General features: G+C 43.2%; 1 protein-coding gene across 1 annotated transcript in view; it reads right to left on the reverse strand.

Annotated features, from left to right (window-relative positions):
* Positions 1 to 769: 769 nt before the first annotated feature.
* LOC122399492 (synaptotagmin-10-like) overlaps positions 770 to 19,297 on the reverse strand; it is a 40,763-nt gene continuing 22,235 nt past the window's right edge. The window contains exons 2-10 of the mRNA XM_043400194.1: positions 6,608 to 6,870; positions 5,993 to 6,139; positions 5,652 to 5,783; positions 2,248 to 2,402; positions 1,939 to 2,107; positions 1,725 to 1,845; positions 1,155 to 1,326; positions 877 to 1,077; positions 770 to 773 (exon numbers count right to left, since the gene is read on the reverse strand). Of these exons, the coding sequence (XP_043256129.1) occupies positions 770 to 773; positions 877 to 1,077; positions 1,155 to 1,326; positions 1,725 to 1,845; positions 1,939 to 2,107; positions 2,248 to 2,402; positions 5,652 to 5,783; positions 5,993 to 6,139; positions 6,608 to 6,870 (1,364 nt within the window). The remainder of the gene's footprint in view (positions 774 to 876; positions 1,078 to 1,154; positions 1,327 to 1,724; positions 1,846 to 1,938; positions 2,108 to 2,247; positions 2,403 to 5,651; positions 5,784 to 5,992; positions 6,140 to 6,607; positions 6,871 to 19,297) is intronic.

Consider the following 19,297-nt stretch of genomic DNA (forward strand, 5'->3'; position numbering starts at 1 on the left):
AATTACTTGGAAGAGCCGCTGTCTGCAGCGAGGACTCTGTTCCAGATCCCGGTCCGTTGGATAATTATTTTTCAATACTATCCGTGGAGACTTTATGCACCCGTCGATAGTCGTCATCCGCTATTGTGCCCGCTTCGTTCGGTCAGAAAGCAAGTGGAACATCTTTGCAATTTTACACGCCGAAAGCTATCGAAGGTGAAACAGTCGGCGCATTAACACGGGCCTTGTACAAAATTGATTCATTCACAACCGTCCATTGAGTCAAATATAGTTCTCTCTCGTTGGATAAAATATGACGAGTACAGTCGACAAACGGTCCGTATTCATCTGTATGCCCGGGTCCAGGGCCAGCCTGGACCCGTTTTTTCTCTTATTTTTTGTCACAAAAATAAACCTATTCTATCTTCCTTGCTCTCTCTTTTATCGTTTGTGCTGGCTGTATCTCTTTTCAATCCTTTCGTTTTACTCCGAAACGTTCCTTCGTCAGGATTACTTTGAGCAACCTCGCCTACCGTCGTTTCTCTATTTAATACTACGCCTCGCAAACGTTTCTACTACTCGGTTTACTATTCCACGCTCGTCACATGATTATATTCCAAAGCACAGAGTTTTGTTTTTTTTGGTTTTTCTTCGGAGCCATTTGTGATAGAAATTGTACTTAAGTCAGTCAAGCGGTGTGCATTAAATGACTACAGAAGGAAACAACGCCCAAGCCGACGTCCGACAAAAACTGCGACTTCCCGCGAAACTTATTCCGGCCGTGCTGTCTTCATCTGGAAAAAGAAAAGACGAGGACGTAAAATATTTAAAAAATTGAAGACGTCAAATAAATGGCCACCCTACGTTTAAATTTCTTATTTAATAAGTAGAACTCGCCTCTTATTTAAGCAACTCAGGCTCATCGGAAGTGGCTCCGAATTCACAGATGGTATATGACCAGCGACTGTTTCTAGAAGGGGGTACCATTGCGCCACCGGTTTTCTTGGATTATCCAGCATCTCCAACCAATGGTCACGACCAACGCCGATGAAACTGGAGCCGATCGCCGTGCAACCCATCAATTCGTTCGATCCAATCCTTGAACAGGTAATTAGACGACGTCGATCGTGGCTCCGGTGGTCTCGCGATTCTTTCAATAATCGCATCTCGCTCACCTGTCGTAATCAATGACTTTTACTATGAGGCTGACGTCCTCGATGTTGGCTGCCGGCACGTCGAACACTAGGACTTCGTTATAAACCGGGCACAACGTGTTCTTCTTCACCGTGGTCTTTTTCTTCTTGATCCTTTTGCCTTGGCAGAGCAGGTACACCTTCACGTACGGATCTGAAAATTCGTTCATCCCTTCGAACCTTGTGTACGAAATCGTTTTATAGCATAAAATATCAAATTCGCTGATAATTACGACGCTGAAACGTTAATTTACCAAATCACTATGCTTTCTGTTGATTGCCGTTCTCCATGTATTATTTATTTTGTCGCGAGAGCGAGCATTTTTTATGCGACGGTGCATGCAAAGCCAAAAACGTATTACTATGCTAATTATATCGTTACTATGCAAATAGTAATAAAGTAATAACAGGAGACAGTGACTCAATACCTAACGAACAACACTGACGTTAGGCTGTACGCGAATCAACGTTGCGCAACGTGTTGCAGAATCTTCCGCGAGACCGTTCTGGTGAAACACAAAAGAATCCATGGAACAATTGAGATAAATTTACCGGATAATCCTGTTATATCCATGGCTTTCAGATTCCTAGCCTTAATTACGGTCACTGTTAGTCGGCCAGCTGTTGGGAGGTAGCAAAGCGACAGCATCAATTCTCCCAGGTCCATCCTTTCCTGAAAGAACATGCGACCCACGACACAGTTTATGTTTGATCGTTTTTAGAAATCGACTACGGTATCGCTACTTCAACTACGAATTCAGGCTACCTGCAAAGCGCATAGAATGTTCATCGTGTAGGCGATTTCTTGCTCAAGGTCGGTGCACTCTAGCAATCCTTTGACAACAACCTGTCCGATCAGGTCGTGCCGAGAGAATCGATCGAAGTCGTAAACCGAGAATTGGAGGTACCGTTCCTTCAGTTCTTCGTAGGATACGCTGATGACAGATATTAATAAATACTTGTCAGGGAGCTTCAATTAATTCCTAGATCGTTCGCGACTCCACGGAACGTGCAAGGGTTAGCAGGATCAATAGAGACGCTAATGATGCACCTAAGTTCAAGCAGAAGTACTCACTTGAAGATAAATGTCTCGTTGAACACAGGGTTCAAGTTCTTCCGGTGCACTTTCGTTTGATACTTCTTCTTCCTGTCCGGCAACAGGTATATCTTTATATAGGGGTCGCTGCTGCCTGTCACATCTTTCACCGGCAATTCTCGAGCTTCCAACACCTAAACGCGACATTATTTTTCATTCAAGGTTTGTCGTAATGTGAGTCAATATTGCGGAATGTAGCTTATGTCTTAATAAATCAGTTTCTACGTAAACGTTTGATAATCAAGACAGTCTTATTAGGACGTGGAGCATTCTAATACGGAGTGGGCAGAGTCTCTCAGGGGAAGACCTTCTCCATCCGCTTGCGATAATATTCGCAGGAATGTTTGAACGTCTTCGACAGTCTTTGGAACGACAAAGAGAGTCGTGTATTATTACAGAGGGAAATGGTATTCAGAAATTTCTGTAATCTTTTTTAAACGTGAATGGAAGGCGTCGCAGAGCGATGTAAATAGTGCAAAAGTACACACGAGCAAAGTTAATACACCACGATACTGCCCACACGCATTTGAATATATTGAAAGGATTTCAATAATGTCACACCTTCGGTTTGTTTCAAAGTATTCCATCAACCCGCCGTATCAACCCTAGACGGTCAATATTATTTCTAATAGTCGATATACCAATATAATATCGATCATGTGTACCTTCTTCCCTATATTTTCTTTTCTTTTATTCAACACTTCATTTCCTCATGTATACCTTTCTCGTATATTAAAAACCTGTCGTCTGTACCATCAGAGAGAGTAATATTATTTAATAACATTTAATATTAAACATTTTACTTTGGCGATTACGCTTTGATATTTCTCAAATTTTACGAAATTTGTGCCGTGCATCCGTGTAGCACGCTCGTTAGGGACGCGAGCAATTGTATGGGAATAACCATAAATTAAAATCATTATGGCTTTTAGCTTATTACAGCCGTGATCTCGTTATTCCCATGCTCGTTAAAACCAAGTTCGACTGCGTATGTGCAACCTGCATGCTTAATAATCTATGTGCTTGATAATCTCTGCATATACGCTACATAATATCGAAAACATATAGTCAACGATATTGGGTTACATTTTTCGCTCCAGAACCAACGACCTCTTTCTTTCTACTCTTAATCTCGCGGCTGTCCAGCGAAACTCTACATAAAACGGGTATTAACATAATTACACGGTCGCGGGAGAAAAATTCAGGACATCGTGGGCAGTTGCTCGCGCGAGTTTCTTTATCCACGTCCTTGGTCGGATTTATGAATGAACCGCGATGCGCGTCGAGCTCGCGATTCGCGCATTTTATATTTCTGTGCCGCGAAACGTGGGCTCCGTCCTATTTATAACAAATTCAATCTCCCTCGATTCCGTTCTGACGCAGGAATGTTACACCGTCGACATTACCCAATCCACGGTGAATCGTAATCAAACGGATGCCAAGGACGCGTGTGTCCGTCGCACGAGCACCGTTGCACTTCATTAACGTTATCCAATAACTCGCGCTAAATATGGCGGCCACGTAATTAGCCGGTACAGTGCAATCGTGAACTGAATTTGCCCACGCGCGCGAAGTGTTGCGAAAACGTTTTGCACGGTGAACGAGGATCGAGCTGCTGCACGTTGGACAGAGTCGGGTAAACTTCGTTAGCGAATAACGAATAAAAACAACCGATTCGGCCGTCAACCAGTTTCCGTTTTATGCGGAAATTCATTCGAGAATTGGAATCCATCGAGTTTTACTAATCGATTCACTCTTCGGAGTACGTACAAACTGCTTCGACATTTTTCTGTGATTATATTCTATAATCGATCGTCATTGTCGGAGTTTTCATCCTGAATTTTCGCGAACTACTGCATTTAACAATTTTCTGCCATTTGGACAGTGAGAAAGCGTCTTAATGAAAACGCAATTAATCTAATCGAGACACTCAAGCTGTTCCATTTCAGACCTCTTCGCCGGGGCGAAGTAGAAAGAAAAATTGGAAAATGATATATAAGGGTGACCTACATATTTCAATCTATAAACGAATTTATACGTAAGTTGAATTACGGGACATAGTTTAGGTTTATTTATTATTTATTATTTTTTCCATCCTACCACGGGTCGAGCTCGTTACGTATGTTAGTAATAAATGCTCGATGGCTGAAAAGATGAGCTAGTCGTTTTGGCAGCTCAACTTTGCACTTCGGGAGTCCAACGATAGTTTGGAAATAAAGTACACCAAGTTTCAAGTAGATAATGCTGTAACCGATCAGACGCCGCGCTTCGAAAGAAACCTGGGAACAATTTGCTCTCAATCGGAAGCAGCTAGATGAAATATCTTCTTATCGGATCACTTTATTGTCATAGTAACTTCTTTGCACTCTGTTGGACGGTCAACAACAGCTCGAAGATATAGAGTGTAAAGTTTTAAATACACAATCGAAGAAATCAGACTTGGAAAGAACTTTGGTATCGATCCGAAAAATTAATTTACCACTGACTTTCGTCGAATAAATTTGTCCATCGTCGTACAAAGGATCTCGTTTTGAATCTTTCACCGTGGAAATTAAATTTCATTAAAATTTCCGCGCACGTAGGGGTCTTCGCGAAGGATTGAACGTCGCCGGAGGACGAAAATCGCGGGACGGAGAGTACGAAATTAATTTCTGCGGCATCGATTACTTTTATGCACTTTCCCCCGAAACGAATAAATCTTTCCGCGGCGGGGTGCAGCCTCGAGACACGCAGCCGCGACATAATCGATGCGACCGCACGCGATCGAATATATCATAAATCGAGACCGATATAATTCCGAGCTGCCGACGAAACTGGAACGCGAATGTCGGTCATCGTTTTGCGCGGGAAGCATTCTTCTCGATGCCTCTGTGTGCCCCATGTTGATTTCGCAGTTACGTGCGCTGCTTAAAGAAAAAGCTCCCTGCAGCTTCTGCTCGCTGATGGTATTCGTTGTGTAGCGGGAATTGAGATGCTTGGAATAGCGCGTGGCTTTATACGCGATACGCGTCACTCGATAGACAGACGTTTCCGTTGCGTCCACGACTTTTCCAACAATACACGGGGGTTGTTCGATTACCGGCGCAAAACAATTTTAATGGCCGCGAATCGGATAAAGAAAATAAAATATAGGAAATCTTAGCTTCTCATTTGGTATCGAGCAGAATCGATAACCGAATATCTGGTCGCGGGCTCTGAAAATTCGTGAAACTCACGCAGAAATCGATTAACGAATTTGCAATCCTGTTAGTTCGAAAAATCGACGTTCCACCGCGTATTTTGTTCGGGCCATTCAGCGCGTTTCCGACCATTCCCGAGGGTAACTTCGCAAGAATCATTCCGCGCAACAAATGGAAATCCATTAGGTAAATCGTAAAACTCACTTTAACGACCAGACCCTCGATCTCTTTGTCGTAGCGTAGAGCGAAATGCAGCTTCCCCGCGTACTCCATTTCCGTGGTGCTGGAACTCTCGGTGCTCTCCTGCCTCACCAGCTCCTTCTTGTAAAGTTCCGGCTGCGAACCGCGGACGTGCATAGTTAGAAAAAACGACAAACTTCGGGAGGGAAGGGGGAAAGACTGAATTCGCTAATTTGTTTCGTCTCGAACAGGAGTGGGAAGAAAAATTCCGTTCCCCGCTTAATTGCTCGACGCGGAAGTTGGCCTGAGAAGATTGCGGACGGGGAAAACGAGCGAACGAGTTGCCGGTGTGTTTCGAAGCGCACCTTAATTAACCCGAGGCTCGAATCGCTGCGATTCTCCAGGCTGCAGATGCTGAACTTGATGTTCGGCAGATCGAGCCGATGGGAGAGCTGCCTTTGGAAGCTCTGATGTCTCATCGGCACGATGGGCAAAGTTGTCTGTCGCAGCACCTGGAAAAAGAAGGCGAACGAGTCGCGTCTCAATATTTAAACATCACCCAGGAAGTCCTCGTTACCCGACTTTTTACCACGGGAACTTTCCCCGGCGATCTTTTCCCGCCGTATGAAAATTTCATCCGCGTCTTTTACAAGGGAATATTCGCTTTTACGAGGAGGAGCCCTCTTTAGCGAGCAAAGTATTATTTAACGGCTTAAAATACGACGAATTACGCGTAAAGTTTTCTTAATTAATTAAAACTGTGGAAAGTTGAGCCATCGTCGCGCGCGTCGACAGTGCGTACATCTTCGTTCGGTGAGCGTGGGCGTAAGGTCGCGGGGTTAAGTATTATTCCCAGGACATCCGGCGGGATTATCTTCAGATTCCAACCGCGAAGCTATTTCCACGGACATCCTTTATCCAGCCCGTGAATGGGAATTCGCGACGTTACGTTATTATCAAGGGCTTCTTACGCTCGGTACCTTTTTGTTATCCTTCTGCTCCTGGACGTACTCGTGAGTAATCGGTTCTGATTGAAGATCCGGCAGCGAATGGCTGATACGTATAGCGTTCTGCTGTGATAAATCGCTCTCGTTGTCTTCCTCGTTCATGTGCCGCCTAACCCTCATTAACCATCTCCAGGTAAACGAGCACTGGAAGCTCACCGCGGCCAGCAGGAATAAAGCCATTAACACTATTCCTGTTCCTACCAGCATCTGATACGGGAATGTTTCCGTCCATTCTTCTGCGAACAAATTCACATCGTGTTAGCGTCGCGTGCGTGCTCGATTTCATACGCGCTCAATTTCAAAGTAAAATCCACCGACCATTCGATGTCTAATTGTTCGAGCCCTTCCGCAAACATGATCTCTGAGAACAGCTCGGCTCGTTCGTTAATTACTCGCGATATCGTTTGAACCTTGGGTTAATCAAACCCCCGGTTAATTTAAATAGGTGCCCCATCCCGAAGACGCTCATGAATATTAAGTATTTCTCTTTTAAATCGTTACAACGTCTTTTTACGAGGTACACGGTAAAGAATAAATAACGTGCAAAATATATATTGCGATATTCTACAGAAAATTTACATAGAAATAGGAAATTTGATTTAACGCACGGTCGAAGCAACATGATTTTCGAAACTGGGACAAGCACTTTTTTAAATTCGAAATTGCAAGAAAATGATATGGAAAAAAGTCGCATCCCACGATGTCTTTTGATGTTATAATATTTTTATTCGCGACGATGCAATCGAAGTCGAACGTCCCACTGTGGCAACAGGTAAACATGGCGTCGGGTTTGCGCAACGTACCGAAGACGATCCACGCAAACCGCGACGTTTCGAGGAAACTATATGCACATACGCCTTAATCATTAACGGACAATATACTGTGCAGCATTGTGTGCACATCCTACGAAGGAAGAGAAAGCCATAAGGATCTTTGACTCATTGTCAGCCGTTTTGTTCCGAGACATTCTTTCTTATTCACTATTATATGGCAAAATTTGTGTGTTTCGTATACGACGATACCGCTTAGTAAGTGTATGAACAAAGTTTTGGTGCTTGTATTCCACGAGCTTTTCGTTGAGAAAAGTTCCAATAACCGCGTAAATAGTCGGCTTCTTAATGGGAATTCCCCGTTTAATGACAGGAAGTGCTTTCAGCCCGTCGGTTCGCGCAATAATACGACGGGACCTTCGCGAACAATGCAAATAAGACGGGTTTTCGAACGACGGGTAAGACGCTTCATTAGCTATTCGCGTGTCCGTGCCGTTCGCGAGGAACAATTATTTCCCACGGCGTCTCCTCCGCGTGGCGACGCCCCCTCGCGTTTCGATTTCAATTCCTATCCGCGGGGAATTCATATCCTCTCCTTTATTTCAGTAATTACGCTGTTCCGGCGTGATTCACCGCCGGTTGAAGGATTTATGCGCCGCGGTGGACCCCATCGATCCATTAAAATTCTATTCGCTTCCCGGGACACGGTAACGTTATTAGTTAAACGCCGCATTTGCGTAAACGAATTCACCGCTGAAACACAGAGCGCGCCAAACAATTGGGAACTGGTTGTACTCGGGCCCGTCGGAAACGGAGGAAAAATAAAAACGAGCCCCGGAGCATTTTTTCCATCAACGAACCAACATAATTGCGCTTCTCAAGATTATTCCTCGTCGCGTGTCAACGTTTGGTAGAACAATCACGATCTCCTCCCGATTATTGTTCCCAGTGAATTCTATCGCGAACAATTCCTCCGCCTTAATCTATTTGCACGCAACGTTCATTCTGTGCGCTTGTTGCCGTGATAGATGTCATTTTCTCGGAATTGTACGTGCCGCCATTATGAGTCTATTATCGTGCCGTTCGTCGTGCTCTCGCGATCGATTTCGAAAGATGTGCTCCGATGGCCTCGACGCCGCCTCATGTTTCGACAATTCGAGAACCTTCCACCGAGAGGACCTTATTACGAACGGAATAAGAGTCCCAACAGGATTTTAACTTCGATTTTTCATTTGCGAGATGTTCCCCCTGGTTGGATATCTAGGCTACCGATGGATACTTGGGTCTATTGTTTGGCTCTCGACCAAGGTCTGCTACTGTTTGACCAACTCGTTAAGGGGGAACGTTCCTGGTCACGTATGGGACTCGATATCTCGAAAACAACGGAGAAAAATCAGCTGATCGAGACGCTGAATCGAGGATCGTGATGGAACTACGCGCTGGACGATTTAAATTGTTCTGATCGGCGATTCTTTCCGAATTTCGTATTAGAATTAAATAGATATGCCAATATGTACTTAGGAGACCTGCAAAGTAACACGTTGAATGTTACATCGGGAGGGTTGAAAATTATTTTCTTCGTCGAAGGAATAGCGTGGAAGAGGGAACAGCTTGAGCTACTGTAGGTGGTGGGTATTTCGATTTTATGAGCGGGGAGCTCGTACGGGATGTTTTATGATACGGTAACATAACAACAAGGTTAAATGTAGTGTGTAGTAAGAACGAAGAAAATTCATACGGTTGTCTTGTGTCGTCTCTCGTTCTAGTGCTTGTCCAAAGAGTATCTAACTCTTATTCGATTCTATGGCTACAATTATTATTGAATTATTGAGTTTCAATTCCATAGTTATAGAACCAACCTTCGGTTTTCGTTACTTATAACAAGGATAACCTTCACCCTCGTCCCACCATGTTCTAATTTTGAGTATGAATAAAGGTAATAGTTCAATATGAATCCTAGAGCGTAAAGACAGCATTTGATTAGACATTTTAATAGCATGTAATCTTCCGTACAAGATTTTTTCACTTTCTGGCATAAAATATTACGAAAGTAACCGTATAAATCATGGGCATGCACAAATCTGGCTGTCAAGCGTGCACGTATATGTAAGAGGGCGGGTCGTAAATCGATCGCTAGAATATTTAAGCCGGTTTTGATAGTTCAAGAATAAAATGTTTCGAATAAAAGTCTCGCGCGAAGGATTTATCGGTGTAAAAAATATCTTTGATGGAATTCATTTTCCAACCAATCCCTCAAGTCATTTTATTTCCTAAAGTGCACTATATTCTTAAATCGCAATTTACGCAGTTGTCTTTTGCGTAGTTTAGAAATATAAAAAGGAAAATACGCACGGCTATTTAAAAAACACGAGATAGCACTAGTATTTTATGGAGAAATACGACACTTCTAAAGATTTTTTTTACACCGATAAATTCTTCACGAGACACCAATAAACTTTCGTTTGAAATATTTTTTTGCCCGCCTATCTGATCCAGCTCGAATAACGTGACGATCAATTCACGGCGTCACAGTACAAACTAAACCTTCCAACCTTTTTTAAAACAAATAATCATTAAAAATCTTTCTATCGATTCAATAAATTTAGAATGCGTACAAGGCCCTCGCCAGGATCAAAACTTTAATACCAATTCATTCTACGATTCATTTGCACCATTCTCCCGCATCGATGGCCGGAGACTAAGGTCTGACTAAAAACGTTTATTCTACTTAACGCCCGAAGTAAACGTTCGCCATTATATTTACCGCACGCAAGAACAGGCAATTATCGTTTTTCAAAGCGGAACCAGTTTCGAAATCGCTGCGAATATTTGGTCGCGATCGTTGCATATCGTTCGGTACGCCACTGTTTTCAGCGTCCCTTTATTTAACACCCCCCTATACTATTTATTCTCTTGAACGGGCGAAACGGATTCCGATTGACACTTCCCATTCCTAAATTCGGGAATTCCCCATTGTCAACCCCGTCCAATTATCGATTCGCTACGCTTTTCAATCTTCCGCATGGTTTCCCAGCCAGCCTTGACCCTCGCATCCCGGTTTGCGTGGGCGGCGAGGCCGTCGAGGGTGGTTCGTGCGTTTCTGCGGCGTGCTCCTTCTTTTTTACGACGACGATACGCACGGTCCGAGGCTCGTCTCGGTTAACGAAGGGTCCCGAGCCACTCTCCGCCGATGAGCAACAGCGTCCGATCCACCGTTCGATAAATTTTACTTGCAGGATATTCGATTTCACGACCGCGGTGCTACGTGACGCAACGATCTTCCTCGTGACCAAATATCCCTGACCCTGACCTTACCTTTCTAGCACGTGGTGCAATCTCCAAGTGGATACACGGTGACGATTCGACCCTCCGAACTATCGCGACCAACATTTCTACCCCGAATCGTGCGAGGGTGAGCACGGGAAACTGTTGCGTACCCTTCCTATTAGACCGGTCAGAGTGTTTCAGAAATAGGTGTAAATACCGAAGGAGCTGTCTTTGTCGAGTTACGGGTGGTCGAAGTTAACCTAAGGTAAGTTATTCCAAAAACAACCTTTATAACGAATCACAAGACCTGAAGTCGCGCGTGTCATCGAATAGTTTCAACTTCAGACACCCAGAAAACTCGGAATCACGGTTCGTGTCGACGTACAAGAAGCGACATCGACGATGAAGAAGATCACGATACAACAGCCAGAGGAGAGACGAAACTCGAGTTCCAACACCGCGAGCGATTTTAACCTGTTTCAGAGACGGAAGATCTTTCCTCCGTCGCAGGAACCTGTCGAATCCCCTTTCAAGCCATGGCGCGTGTTTATCAATCACGTTGACAGTTATCACGGGAGGAAATTGACCGATGTAAGTCTTGCGTAGCTGTCAGAATCTGACGTCCCGTTTTTCATCCACGTACCCGGCGTATATACGGTCATCGCGACACGGCGTGTCTATTACCGCGTGCGAGAAATTACGATGCAATGTCTAGGTTACTGGCGTGACTCGATGGCCGCGTTACTAGCCTGAGAAAAAGAGAGAGAACGCAATAGAACTCGGTTTTATCGATTTCAAATTAGTTCCAGTACATCCTCTTTAACGTCCCACAGGTATGAGCTTTTTTTAACGAAGGTGCAACGCGTACTTATTTATTTGAACGGGTAACGCCTTTTATGTACGTAATGGGGACGAACAGAGATTTATGAAATATGTTGCGCTTAAAATATTCATGTTAAATATTCCACATTTTGCGCTTAGCCAAGGTTTAACCGTGTTGTGATTTTTGCGAGTTTGGTGCAGCTCTCAAGTTTATAATCGTCTCTCCAAGACCGTCTTAGAGGATTATACGTGTAAATGGGGACGCCAGCGACGATTCCAAAGCGGTTTTCAGGTTATACAACGCCTACGGGTGTAATGCCTTCGTCCTGCAAACAGTCTTTATGGAGACGTTGCACAAGAGTCCCTTCTTCGAGAAAACCGACCGATAAATCAGACTTCCTTTTCCGCTGTGTGTGGGATTACGATGCGTCGATTGCTATTGAGGTCGTCACGACGTGCAGGCGTATTTCCAGAGGATGTTGGCTGATATTTTCCATCCGTATGCAAGTCTTTAACCTCTTCAAAGATATCGAGGCGCGCGCGTTGATTTAAATATCGTAACGTGTAAAGGACCGCCAACATTCTGAATTCATATAGTTTCATTCGAGAAATATATTCTGAAAAATCCTGGCGAGAATATCGAAGTTGATAAGTTTTAGCAACGAGAGTCCATTTATCAGTACGAAGAATGGTACAATAATTATCAGGAAGAATTGATTCGACTGTCACGTCGAGACTACGATTATAATTTGAATAAAGCGTTGGGGAATTAAAATTCATTACTGGCCAGGCCTTTTAATAAGTAGAAGGAAACTTGAGAGCTAATAAATAAATATTCATCGGAACTTCGTAATTTGTCTTAACACGAGAAGTTTGCAAGCTCGGGCGCCGAAATATTCAGGCGCGTCTCTGACCGGCGTTATACTAAGAAGTTATAATGAAATTATGTACAAATTACGCGCCCGTGAATTCGTCGTCGCTTTGATAGCTCGTTACTCATTATGTTGAAAGACCTTATGAGGTTTCGCGATGGAAATGCAGCAATTAAGGAAATTGCGCGAATATTCGCAGGAACCCAACGACAGGAAACTATAATATTTCCGGAACGAATAACATACACCCTACTTACCAGTTTAGCGTTATAGGGCTACGTTTTGTTTTATATGCACCGCGATTTCGAATCGAGATATCCACGGAATGAATCAGCTGGGAACGTTAATGTTTCATATTTTAACGTGGAAAAGTTTACGAACGTCGAATGGATTTTTGTGATTAAAAATATACCAATATCTATTATGCTCTGATATTTCTCGCTACATTGGAATCGTTGTTTAACCAAATATCACGATGGAAACGAAACATTGGCCTGTAAATAGTCCATACGAATATTTATTTATTGATTTGAAATACGATCAATTTATAATTCCGTTCGAAATGGAAGTGGAACTATAGTGACTTCTATTATCCTATGATGCGATTAATATCTACAAGTGCAACCGTGCGCGAACAAAGTGCAATCGCTCGGTGAGAGATCATAGGATAATGCAGGTCGTTAAACCATCAATCATTTTCTTCGCCTAGAATAGTTTACAGTCCGATTCAATTACTAAAGTCACCATGTATATTAATCTCTTTAGTTTTTACGTTATTTTATGGCACTAAAACTCTGAATAAATGCGTATAATTAAATCCACGATGTAACACGGTAACCTTGTTGCAGCATTGGTGTCACGGTTCAATTTCAGTATGAATTTCAGCTTATTAAAATAATTTATTTCTGGAGAATTTCAAAAATTTCATTTAGAAACGGTCAAAGGTTTTCCTAATTCGATTAATTCAATGGAACAGTTCTGTAATTTATTAATAACTCACACTCTCACGATTGCAAAGCCGTACCTCTGACCAACCGCGTAATTACAAGTATAATTTAATGTCAATGCTAGGTTACGTTCCCTAGAATACATTCTACTTGAAAATTTCATTACCCGCGAACGTAGAAAGTCTTGGCACTCAGTCAATAGACAATTATTCTCGTCTGTGGTGCAACGTTCCGTTCACTTAATTCATTACCAGTAGCATTATTTAATTCACCTCGAACGCAATTTTCCAGAATATCGCAAAAGAAAATGTTGTTACGGCTCTGCGATCGAATTCCTCTTTCCATCACAAAAACAAGCTAATTACAATTATAACGTCACTTCGGCAGCGCGACGCTAATTAGATGTTTAATGGCGAGTCCCCTTTGACGGGTAGAATTTAATAACGTCACAAATTTCATCGAAGAATGCCTTGTGCGTGCGTGTAAAGCAGCGCGTGTCGATAGCCACAGCCTTCGAACATAAAATTCTGAAATCGAAAGAACGAAATCCATGCCTGTTGTTATTAATTTTGATAACTAGTAGTGTCTCGTTTAAAGGGGAGGAATTAAAATTGTAGCTGTTGTTGGAGAAGGAGTACGTTAATCCACAAAGTGTCAGCGAGGAGGAGGAGGAGGAGGAAGAAGAGGAAGAGGATGTTGACGAGGAGGATGAAAGGATCGGCGATGAGGAAACTGGAGTTGTGGATGAGAAGTTTCACAGTGTAGCAGCTAGAGACGAGACTTCGAAAAAGTACGAGGTGATCGGTACCATTTCAGACGCTGAGGTAAATAATACTTGCAGCTCCCTTTTAGTCTGATTAACTGGCTACTCCCCCACTAATCCACCATCCTTCCTCTTCCAAGTATACCGTTTCACGGGAAATTTATTTTCCTATTCGTCGAGGGCTCAACGGAGGCCAATTTCAGCGAATTCTGTTTACTTCACGCGCTAAAAATTATTTTAATCCCAAGAATTGATAGTCTGGCCAGCCATCGACACTTCGACTCGCCTTTGTCGCTTCGAAATTCCATTTTCCCTTTTCAGAACTCGCCGCCGGAGGACGTGACTATGATTATAAAGGACGCGAGGGATCGTGACGCCCTATTGGCCGAGCTGATGAACTGCGGGATCGTTATATACGATATCACGAACGACAAGGACCAGGTCGACGAGGCGCGTTGGGCGTTGAAAGGTTGGAATCGGGAATACGTGATTCGAACTGTGAATTAATTGCATCGAGCGAGGCCCACCAGCCTTTCACTCGCCAACAATGCAATTTTTTCGCCGGACAATTTGATTTCGAACACGAAATCGAATCACATAGGTAATTGCGTCAGCGGTGGACAGCTTTCCAAGAGAATATACGGTGACGCTCGGTCGCGTGGTCGAATTTGAAAATGCGATCCAGCTGTGTTCGGTAATTAAAACTTGGAACCGACTTCGACGTTGCTTTGGTAATTATCCATTGTCGCGGTAAAGCCGTGGCTCGTCGGAGGGAAAAGTTTTTTCTCTGTGACAAATGAGTAGTCTCCGTGGGGAAAACGCGTTTGAAATATGGAAGAACGTTGTGGCGGGAAGCCACGGACTCTAATTTCCTGCAAAAACAAAGAGAAATTAGCGCTGCATCCCGAAGTCTTCAAGGACGACGCATTATGAGAAGGAAATGCCTGCCGCGTTGCAATTATTCCTTCGGCGTGTTTTGCCCTTGAATCGGAAGAATCAGAGCTATAGCATTGATAACAGTTTTCAGGAGGCAATAATCGCGAAAAAGTGTCTGGAATTGATCAACAGAAGGGGAGCTTTGTTCAAACACGATAACGTCAGGCCATCGCATGCCTTTATAGCGACGGCAAAAATTGTTGGAATTTGATCGAGATGTTCTCTTTATCCTCTCCCTTCAGATTATCACTCATTTAGATTCCTACCGAATTCCCCTAACGGTGGAACATTCATCATCTCGAACGACTGCAGAAACCACCTGCAACAGTTTTTCCCTAAGAAAGATTGGAATTTCTGTGTAAACAGAATTACGAAGCTGCCTCAAAGATGATAGATCGTCGGTATATCATCACGTTAAATAACAATTCAAAGAACCTAATATTTTAATTGACTTCCAGAAACACGAAGTATCCAACAGAAATTTCATATTTTAATCTTTTCGAAAGTATCTGCGCGAATCAACATATTTATCAGAACGTGTTTTCCACTGTTGGAATTTGTACAGGAACTCTTCAATGGGAATATTATTTATGCCCTCCAGCGATTTCTCGTTGGTTTTGTCTACAGCAACGAATCGTTTTCTATGCAATTTTTTCCACGCTCGTAGATATAAAAGTTCTACGTTATTATGTCAAAAATTGTTGAACAGATCTGTGTTTGCGGAAACGTTCTTGTAATGGATCAGTCAATCTCTGCTCCACCACAAGGCATTGCCTGTTCAAAACTCCTCTCGCTTTATTTCCACGGGCGCAGAAAACTATCAAAGCAACGCTATTCATTGTTTTAAACGAAGCAAATGAAAAATCCCAAGTGATCACGTAAAAAAAAAAAAATGTTGGAACGAGTGTACTGGCTCGCATGGAGAATACTTTGAAAGAGATTATAATATGAAATTGGAAATAAAGGGGAAAATGTTTTTCATATCTTGCTCTACGGAATTAAGGGACGAAACACTGCACGATATTATTGAATAGAATAAAGAATTTAATCTTGAGGCGATATATAAAGTATTTTATTACGAGCAAATAAAAATTTGTACATCCTCGATCCAAGCATCACGAACATGAGCTCCCTAGCGTACTACTATCAGGGAGTTATTGGACTTGGAATAATTTTATAGCTTCCTCATTGTTATCCAAGTTATAAAGGGTCGGTTCCGGAAAACCTGCCAGACTATAGCTGGAGCAAGGAAGTTTTCTCTTGGGTCATTTTTGCTGCCAAAGTTTAGTACAACTTCTACGAGGATAGGACCCAACGTCTCCCCTACACCTTCATCTACGAAAAAACTATTGAATCAGATTATGTTTCCCATAAAACCCTACAATAGATGTCCGATGAATTTCATTTTTATTCCTGCACGTACCAAGTATCTTGGTTGGTTAGTTTCATAAATGTAACGAAAATGTATTTGATGGAAAAGCCTACACGACAGATTTTTTCAATTTAATAATTTTGCATGGAGAATAGTATTTAGTATCTATCTGCAACAGTGTAGAATTAGACGTTAGAGTCACATCGTTGCAACTGGGGGAAAAGCGTAATTGTAGCTAGTTACAGCTCGTTAAACCATTCAAAGTTTATCTCCATTGTTGTTTGTTCCTATCTGCAACAAAAATGGAGAAGTGACCTATTTTTTCCAGTAGCGCGACTCGTACGTATGCGATGGATCATCGGGAACGAATTTAAATATTAAAACATTTTCTAGACAGACCTGAACCAATATTATTTTTCCATCAAATTTTAGCGAATATATTTGAAATCTGAGGTGACTATTTTTGTAATATTTTTCAAGCCCTTCATAAAAAGAATTGGTAAAAGAGTCGCTTCGGTGTTTCCTATGGAAAACGGTTCGGTTCTTTTTTTTTTTTAAATACAGGAATATTCCCCGCACCGTATCGATTTCCACATCTCCGTAACAAAGTAAATAGCACGTACGTTTGCACGAACTTTCCTTACTATTTTTCTATCTCCATTCCCCTTAAATGGCATCCATACGAAACAATACGTCCCGCGAGGTCGGCGAAAAGCTATCAGAGTTTCACAGTATCTCAAGCTTCCGGTTATTTTCAGCTTTTTTTTTTTTAAACACGGATCAATTTCTGTAACTCGGAAAGAGGGTAAACGGCACGTACGTTTACACGAACTCTTATTACTATTATTCTCTCTCGATTCTCTCAAGGGGTTACTCCATCATGACCGGCGACAAAGTAAGAGGGAATTTGATGAATTTTTCCCAGCAATATCGTACCCCGAATCGCAACGAATTTTTTTATCACGAACAAAACACAGGAAAATGAAATTTTTTTCCGCGTACATTCGAGGGGTAGTATCACGAGCTCTTAAAATATTTTTCAGAACGTCATAAATGGTCCCCGTATCGTTCGACGCAAGAATGTGACCAGCTTCTGAATTTCTTTTTGCCAGACGTGTGGTGTAACGCCATAAACGTTGACCGCTATAACGCGCGTACAATAGGCGCACATAAGTATAATACGATACACCCCATAAGTACGTTGAAAAGCCACCGCGTTCCCCGTTCCTTTCAGAAATCGTAAGAGAGTTGGAACAGATGGAGCAGAAAGCACCGAAGGCTTTCAAGCGGAACGAGGACGTACGATATTTCGTTTTGATATCCACTCTGATGACCTGGGCGCGGACCAAGCCATTGGATCCGGAGGAGCCGGAGCTGCCCTTCACCGAGGAGGACTTCCGGAAACGGAAGCCGCACCCAAACTTCAAGGACCACGTTCAATGCGAGAAGGAGGTGACGGCGGTGAGGAAGAAGCTCAACTTGAGGAACAAGCTGAAAACGCTTGTGGTTTGCTGCGGGATAACTTACGGCGACGAGCAAGCTCCACTCCACCATCTGTTCAAAATGGCCTGGAGCAACGCTCCGTTTCTGCCCGTCCTCGGCCGTGGCGACAACAAAATTCCCCTATTGCACGTACGCGATCTGCTCGCGTGAGTCTGAAACTCGGTCAAAATTCCATCGATTCGTCGATATTGAGAATGTTTAATCCGTTCTCTGTCTGTGCGTCAACGGTGGTGCACAACCGTCCTTCGTGTCGCGTTTTTCTTGACCGCGGAGCATCGAAAGTGGCCACTTCCGAGCAGTGGGACCAGTTTCGAGTTAATGGTCCGTTCCCTGAAACGAATTAACCGTTAAACGGAATCCGGGTGTAACGTTTGTCGCGCAACGAACACGCTCCACGTTGAATAACGCGACTCGGAGGCTGCGCGGACGTTTAACGATCGCGAACGGTTGAACGTTCGAACGTTTAACGATTGTTGCTCGCATCGGTACGCAGAGTGGTGCTCGACGCGGTGCAAAATTGGCCCTCTTTGCGGTACATCGTGGCCACGGAACAAGAACTGACCTCACAGAGCGTCATTGTCAAGGTATTACGGCGGATGATGAACAGGGATCGTGTCACGGCTCTTTGTCGCGGTCTGTAACGCTCTATTTACGTATCTGGTAGCCATCTCTAGCCATTTACCGTTCATCTCTCGTAGACTTCTCTCTCGATCCCCCGTGGATTCCCCTTTCGATCATCCTCCGGATCGTACGCGGTCTGTTTTCCCTCGCGTCTTACATTATGCGTCCAACGTGGACCAAATCCCTGTCTCGGTTTTTCGTATCCTCCTACGAAGTCTCTACTTTCTACCCTCCGTGGATAATCCGGTTGGTTAAATATGAAACTGCCGTCTGACACGTTTCCCGTCCAATTTACGGGACCTCGACAACGCGTTTTCCAGCTTGTCTTTGGCCCCTGATTCCTATTGAGCTTGTAAATCGAATTGCCGAAGCTTATCCTATTCGCTGTCAATTCTACGAGCTGTTTGCCTCTACGCAGATATCCCGGAGTATCTTCGTATCTAGCGAAGGGAGACCCGGAGCAGAGAAAGAGAAGATTGTTCGAAGCGGTAGATATTCCGATAGGCGAACATTTTCCTCAGGGTCGTGTTTTACGAGCTATCGAAGTTTTATGGAGTAATAAAAATTTTCACCTGCCGGAATATATTTCCCTCGGAAACGAGCCATCTTCCTCTTTGACTTACGCAGCTTCGAAACACACGGAAATGCCCTAATACTTCTTTATATCGCGATATTTATCTTTCGTTTCGAGTCGTAGATCAATGAAAACGCAAACGGTATAAGGACTGCGGAGGCTATCAAGGTCATTTAAGTTTTTCTTTCCTTTTTAAATGAAACCTTATATTTTTAT

Source organism: Colletes gigas, unplaced genomic scaffold (genome assembly GCF_013123115.1).
Source record: "Colletes gigas isolate AHSC1104 unplaced genomic scaffold, ASM1312311v1 Colletes_gigas_Sc00013, whole genome shotgun sequence".
NCBI classification, from domain to species: Eukaryota; Metazoa; Arthropoda; class Insecta; order Hymenoptera; family Colletidae; genus Colletes; species Colletes gigas.